Raw genomic sequence first — 7,659 nt, 5'->3', positions numbered from 1 at the left:
TGCTTGGTTACAATAGGTCTCCAGTGACGATGCTTGTGTTAAGACGAAAATGTATAGCTTGGTCAGGCTGGGTGACTTGGTTTCCTGTGTGTAATTGTACCTCATTGGCGTGGGATGTTGCTCTGAATATGGCCTAGAATAGATTATTTATAGACAGCTGTGATATAACTTGAATATTGCTGTCTGAGGCATTTAACAATATTACCCACTTTCCCTCCATCGTAATTTCCACCAGTTAAAACAAAAACCAATAAAAAAAAAGAAAGAAAATATTTGTTTATTACTTACGCATACACAACAATCTATAATGACACAATATCAAGCACTGTTTATAAATTACTTTACAGTGACATTAACATTGGAAATTGCAATCATTTATGGGGAGAATTAGTTACTTTTTTCGACAGAGTTCTTGAAAACTTTACACTGAGAAAATACAATCAACATTTTTATCCAAATAAATAAATAAATTGTTTGCTGTATTTGATGGATGCCCTGATAACAAGTATTGTGAAAATATTCTCTTATTCTGTTTCTCCTTGAACAGAAACAAACGCTGAAATGGAAAATATATGTTACAACTTGACTGTTGCCATTTCTACAACTTAATGCTACATGTTTAATCATTTATAACTTAAGGCAAATATATATTGAATTACTTGTACAGCGTACGTATAAAAGCAAGATATATGGTTCCATTATCGTATTAATAATTTAATCGTTTTGGGATACTTGACAAAAATGGCAAATGCTAATTGTGTTGCACTTTTCCAAGAACAACATTTCACTTAGGACTAATAAAGTATTCATTTGAAACCTTTACGTATTTCTTGGAAGATCGGTTTGAAACTGAGGAATTATCTTTCACACATTATAGTCGAAGAATGGCAACACTGAGCATAGCTTTTTTATCCGACCGTGCTGAAGTTTTGCTTCTTCTTTGTGGAATAGTTAGGTTTGTAAATAGTCAGAACTGCTTCGATGCTGCAATACAACATGACAAGTACATGGAACATCAGGCGTTCAGGAAGCTCGGGAGTCCGTCTCTGTATGACTGTGCGTCTGAATGCCTTGCGTCCTCTGTATGTCTCTCCTTTGGTTTTGAACACAAGACACGTACATGCCTTCTAAACAGAAACAGCAGTGCTCGTGTAAGCATTTCTCCAAGATCTGGGTTCGACTTCAGTGATATCCAACACTGGCCCAAGGTTTGTCATTCTTTAGTTTTGGCAAGAATTACTTCTTCAATCTTCTCAAAACTGCTTTCACTGAATTGTAGCTATGGTCACTTGTTTAGGGTAAATTGAACGTTGTTCTCAATGTTCACCGGAATTACCACAAATTCTTTATTACAATTAGGAGCGACGTTTCAGTGTTGGTTCTTTCACCGTTATCAAGCACCGTTCACGTGCTTGATAAACCTTGTTAGAACCTACACCAAAACGTCACTCATAATTGTAATAAAGAAGTTTTTCTCTTATGTATCTTATTCTTATTTACCCCATGTAACCCATGGGCTTGAGGCCACCGTCGCTCATTCACAACTAGAGGCAAGAGCGTATGTGATTTAAACACATGACGTGCTGTGTACTATCTGTTTCTATCACTATATAGAGCCAAACAAAGAAGATTGTTAAGAATATTTCAATAAACGTCTTGAACATCCGATTGTTTTCTTGGTTGGATTTATTGGCCAAATGCCTAAATGGCTTCAGTCTATGTTTGAATAACTTTTCCACCCCCAACTTTGAGAAGTGCATTTGTATGTTATATTTCCAGACTCTCGCTGGTCCCTGTTTAGGAATGTCATGTCCCCTGACCACCAGCTGTCAAGTAGATCGACATGGCCGTGCAAGTTGTGTTTCAGGTATGTTGTAACTGATTATTTGCATGGGCAACGAGACATACACAGTTGCGTAACTTATTTGTCAGCCCATGTGTTTCAGGTATGTTGTCAGGTATACACTTAAATAATCGAAATAACGAGAGAAAAGTCGAAATTCGTAAACCAATAAAGGAGAAATTTTGATATATTTATCTTAAAAAATCGGATTAATGACAAAGACTAAAAATGAGGCTACCAAGGAAGCGTTATAAGTCTTTCGTTGGTGATTGGTGTTAGGGAAGGGTTTGGATTTGTTTGAGTCGTGGAACTTCATCGACGTAAACCGCAGATGAATGTGATTATCTACACAGAGTTTCGGGGCTGCGGGCATCCTCCTGATGTATCCGGGGCCAGCGTGACCCATGACGGACTCTACCAGGGTGCTGTGGCAAGGTATTCATGCAAGAAGGACTACATCTTCTGTCATCAGAGAAACACCAGTGTCTGTCAAGCCTCTGGACAGTGGGAGAATGTGGCAAGTCTCTGCGGAAAGTTCAGATGGAGGAATCCGGTACGTATAATGATGTTCCATACAACATTTTCCATCGCAATCGAAATAAGAGATCATGTTTAAGTTGACAAAATGATGTTCTGTTGATAGGATATGATTTTCCACTTGAGCGTTCTTGTTATTTATTCTGTAACAACGATGTACGTAAAACATGTAATTGGTCCATTAACACTATACCCCGTTTGGATGCCGGGGTAGAACTGATTCCCAGAAACCTGATCTGGATCGTGATTTCAGGCTCTGTGACTTCGTACCCGAATGGAATGGATAGGTAGTCATGCTTTCACTCACTGGTTTTCCTGATCTCGGTTATGTACAGCGGCCGTTATATAACTGGAATACAGCTGACTGCTTGTTTCGACAAGATCCTCTCTTTCATTCACACTCATGATTCGCCCAAGTATTACTGAAGGTGCATGTGGAACCTGGCGCATGTTATCTTCTAGATTTTCCTCTAAATGTACGCTTAATCACGTGTGTCAACAGAGCCGTACCCATACAATCAGACGTCATGTTTGCTTATGTTAGTAGCTATGAGGGAACGATGCTGATACATGAACGTAGCCAATCAGAATGCAAGACACCCTCAGTCTCGTGACCTGCCTTTGAGTGAAGAAGAAACCTGAGAACGTTCCCCTGTTCATTCTAAGATAGGTTCACCTCTGTTGTCGTGTCAAGAGGTAGAGCGTCCGCCTGGAGAGCGAAGGTCGTGGGTTGAATCCCCGGCCGCTCAAATCATAAAACGTTTAACAGATGGTAATTGTTGTTACTCTGCCTGACGCTCGGCATTAATTGGCTAAAACAAGAACGGCCCTGTGTCGGTATACTGTGTCTGAGTGGGGTATTCATGTTTTACTGCGGCATGGTATCTCAGTGTACTATAAAGTCGGCATTAGTCCGGACTGGTACAAGCAGCCACATACACACACGTGCATGCACGTCGCTATATAAGTGCAATAATCTTGGACCCGACGTTAAAACCCATTTTACCTAAACATTCTCAGATAGGTTATATAGGCGCTGGAATCCTCTCTGTTCAACTGCTCTCTTTTCTCTGTGGAGAATAGTATTGTAGGCACTAGGATGGTGCCTCATCTGCAGACAATCCCAGGACCATATATTCCTTTGCCTAACGGGAAGCTGCCTTCACACCATAACAACACACAACATACACATAACAGCGGCAAAATATTCTTCTTCAGCAGCGTCTAGGCTTACAGGCGACGTTATAGATTTATCAAGGGTGAATTGATGAAAAACAGATACCCGTGATCACTGATATGCTAGTTTTGAAATTCAATTCTCCGAGTAAATATCCGATATTTAGATTTCTAAACATACAGTAAATAACGCCGTGAATGTTGATTTAGTAATGTATCAAAAAGGGCGAGATGTCTTATGTACCTAATTTTCAGAGGTCGTTTACATTAATTTTACTTTGCCTATAATGACAGTGGAGGATATCACAGAACAGGTAATTTCCCAAAGAATTAACAAACCTGTCACATGTTCAACGTTAAGGTATTAAAAAGGGATCTAATGACACAGGTCCCTTCTGCGGAATGACTGCATCTGATAACGCTTGTTTTTCTGTCTTTCTTCATACTTCAAGAATCTGAACCAAAATTACGGAGAACTGCTCTATTTTTTGTGTGCGTCAACTTGTGGTATCACTGAAACCTATTGAATACTGGTTTTTATCGAAGAGTAAATGCTGACGTTGAACATTAAGACTGTTAAAATATACCTTGTCCCCGGAATATATTGATATTTCAGAGCCACCTAAAATTCTTGTTTGCGTTGATTTTGTCACAACCACAGTGGAAAATTATCATTGGTTTTAGATTATGTGCCAGTTGGTTAAGCTTTGCGTGTGTCACTTGAGTGAATCATTTATTACGGATATTCGTAGTAACAATTCAAAGTCTGGAGATCAGTGGTATGCAGATGGAAGGATAGTGTGTTTTGTCATCTATAATTGCCACCACTATTTGCTTTTTGTTGCAGAGTTTGGACAACCTGTATGATCTGCCATGTGGACCACAAAGCAAGTTCAATGTCGTTGTCTTGGCTACTCCAACCACAGCTTTCAGGTAATGAGGGGTTCTAATGATCTGCTTCCAGTGTGTGTGTGTGTGTGTGTGTGTGTGTGTGTGTGTGTGTGTGTGTGTGTGTGTTTACGATGCTTCAAACAGTATTTCAGTTGCTCCAAGGTTTGTTACTTTGGTGAAATCCTTTATCACGGAACGGTACTGGAAATATAAAATGTTACATCCCTCAACTTCGATCAATGAAGATTCAATCATTGGATTTTCTATTCAAGGAGATAGAAAAACGTATACTGTCAGATAGACATATCACATTTTCTGAACTTGAGGAAGACACATGTCTAAGTCATGGATCCATTGAAACTATTATTCATGAACATTAACAGATGAATAAGATATCTGCTCGTAGGGTGCCAAAGTTTCTAAATTCTGATCTTAAGGAAAAAAGAAGTGACATTGCCAGAGACAACTTAGTGCTAATTCAAAAAAGATAAGTAAGGGGTGATGGAACATGGGTCTACCACTATGATCCCGAGTCAAAACGTCAGTCCATGGGATGGCACCATTCCACTTCTCCGGCACCAAAGAAATTCAAGTCTTCAAGGTCAGTGAAGAAACTTATGGTCACTGTATTCTGGGATGCAAAGGGTGTGATCCTTGTCCATTAAGTCAAAAGACGATTACCGGTGCCTACCATGCCGATTGTCTTCATTGCCTGTTAGCGGTGAGGAATGCTGACTGCTGGACTTCTACTACTTCATGACAATGCCTCTTCTCACTACTTTCGACTTGCAAAGGTTGCTGTGCGACAATGTGGGTTCGAAGGGCTGCCTCACTCTCCAGACTCGCCAGATCAGGCCCAAGTGATTTCCACCTGTTTCCTAAACAGAAAGAACACCTTCGTGGAAAGCGGAATGACGACAACAATGGATGGCTTAACTGACGGCAACTGAAAAGCTTCACTATCAATATAAGAAGTGTATTGAAAAGCCGGGAGATTATTTTGAAAAATACAAATGTTGATTTTGTTTGTTAGACTTAGACCTTTTCGGCTGAAAAACCTTTCAATGCGACGTTAAATCTCATTCTCTCACTCACTCAGCATGGTGTTATCAATAGTCATCATGACATGTGAAACACAATAAAACGGATACTGTTCCTTCTCTTATAACAGACATCTGAATATGAACAAATTGCAAGAAATTCTGTGGCATTTAATTGGCTAACCAAGCACGTTTTTTATATTTTTTCCCCTAAACCACCTCGCCCTCTAATGAACAACTATTACCTTGTTAGCTGAAAAATTATGGGCGGGCCAGAAGTGTCGCATTATTGCGATGAACGATGTCACTGATTTCGTATTGTTGTCTACAGTTCTTTTGAGTTAATGAATTAAACAAATAAATAAGGAGTCTGTAAAGTTTTTGATAGTTGAGGTATATGTTGTTTTGCCCCACAGTGAGCACATCGCTTTTCACGTTTATCAACCGACATAGGTTTAAAGGCAAAACAGCAATGAAAATGACATGAATGGATATCTAATAACCAGTGATAACACCAGGTGTTCGCGAAAAGTGAATCCATGTCCTGCCCTTCCGATAGCACCTGGTATTTACACAATTTGCCTAAAACAACTGCAGTGTCCCTCCAAAACTGTTTAACTACTCTTTTTCACATATATTTGCGTTCACCTGCATGTGTTCAAGACATGACACTACTCAAAGGAATATCAAAACATCAGTCACAAGACAAAAGATTTCCAGGACGTATTTTCAACTTTCCATACACTTTAAAGTTTGGCAAATCTAGTGAGCCAGGAGGACCTCTATCGTTATAGTTTGTCCCTTTGTTTTATTTCTACCTCAGTTTGGTTTTGTTACAGGTGTTCCGTGGCGCTGGAGGCAGGTGAGGACGTGACGTTGCTTTCAGAATTCAGATTTAACTTTGGATTGAAAAGGAACGTGACAGTTATCAACAGCAAGTTTCACCATCGTTGGGGTATTGAGGAGATACGACCGCTTCCTTTAACTGTAGGAAAGGAATCTGAGATCCAAATATCTCTGAATGACGGAGAGTATAAGGTATGATCAGACTTGGAGTATGCAATGGTAATGATGTTTTATTGTTTGGAACAATTCTGAACGACTTTCACTGGTGTTGTAGATATCATTTGAAATTCCTACATACTCACAGAAGCGTCATAATGTGAACAAATATAAAACGCTATGGTAAAATGAAATGTGGTTCTGTAACCACAATTAAAGCAAATTGTCTACTAGTATAAAACGGTGCATGTTTTTACTTTACAGCTTGTGGTGGATGGTGTTGTTGTGATCAACTTTCCTGAGAGACTCCCGGGGAAACAGCCTAACCGCATACATCTGAAATATGACTTCATTGTACGTTTAATGGAAATCTCAATCTGATTCACAAGGACCAAGAAAGATACACACACTTGATGCATACATGTAGGTCTATAGCTTTGGATCTGTGGGGTAAAACTTTAAAATTGTTGATATACTTAATACAAACAAATTGATTGTGTCAACGGTAACCAACTATGCATATTAAAATAATGTATCCTTGGCTGTAGGAGCTTCGCCCCTGCCTGTCCACTGATCAGTATAATTGTACAATAACTACTGTACTGGGACTGAGGCGTTTGCCCTGAAGTAGAAATATACATGACTTCCTAAAGCACCGTTAATCGCCGTGCAGAGTTGTGTTCTTTAAGCGTGTTAAAAACATCACTCGTTAGTTCGAATGACAGATTCACCTGATTATGTCCCTTCGTTTGTCAGCCCAATAAACCTGGTCAATCAATCAATATTGGTTTATTGTTTCTGTACAAAGGAGTCCTCAGGTCTATAGTACATACATCCATTTGTTTATGAGCAGTTGTCTTATCTATAGAAATAAATGTGTTTACACTGAAACTTATTAAACACATGATTATAGTAAATGATTAAATAGTGTCAGAGAATATATATGGGAGACTTGGAGTTAATGAAATGGAATCTTTAGAATTAATAAAAATGTACAATCTCACACCAGGAAAAGATTTCAAGTTGAAAATCCTTTTTATTCTTCAACCCTTTACACAACTCGCAATAAATTGGAAGATACCTACATTCTCTAATCAATAGAGCTATTGTTTCCAAGAAAGGGGTTCGTAATTTATTTATTACAATTTGTAATGAATGTGGTCAAATTGT

General features: G+C 38.9%; 1 protein-coding gene across 1 annotated transcript; it reads left to right on the top strand.

Annotated features, from left to right (window-relative positions):
- Positions 1–926: 926 nt before the first annotated feature.
- LOC124137652 lies at positions 927–7,249 on the top strand. Its single transcript, XM_048398742.1, has 6 exons — positions 927–1,208; positions 1,780–1,867; positions 2,197–2,396; positions 4,404–4,489; positions 6,327–6,525; positions 6,754–7,249. Exons 1-6 carry the CDS (start codon positions 1,008–1,010, stop codon positions 6,868–6,870), a joined length of 891 nt encoding a protein of 296 aa, XP_048254699.1. The 5' UTR covers positions 927–1,007; the 3' UTR covers positions 6,871–7,249.
- Positions 7,250–7,659: the final 410 nt, after the last annotated feature.

This window comes from Haliotis rufescens, unplaced genomic scaffold (genome assembly GCF_023055435.1).
Source record: "Haliotis rufescens isolate VD_foot unplaced genomic scaffold, xgHalRufe1.0.p SCAF_19, whole genome shotgun sequence".
In the NCBI taxonomy this organism is placed as follows: domain Eukaryota; kingdom Metazoa; phylum Mollusca; class Gastropoda; order Lepetellida; family Haliotidae; genus Haliotis; species Haliotis rufescens.
This window is presented reverse-complemented; position numbering and strand designations above follow the sequence as displayed.

Coding starts and splice junctions, on each gene's coding strand:
- LOC124137652 (XM_048398742.1), top strand. CDS start 1,008: ATGGAACATCAGGCGTTCAGGAAGCTCGGGAGTCCGTCTCTGTATGAC. Junction 1,209..1,779: donor ATATCCAACACTGGCCCAAG/GTTTGTCATTCT, acceptor TTATATTTCCAG/ACTCTCGCTGGTCCCTGTTT. Junction 6,526..6,753: donor TGAATGACGGAGAGTATAAG/GTATGATCAGAC, acceptor TTTACTTTACAG/CTTGTGGTGGATGGTGTTGT.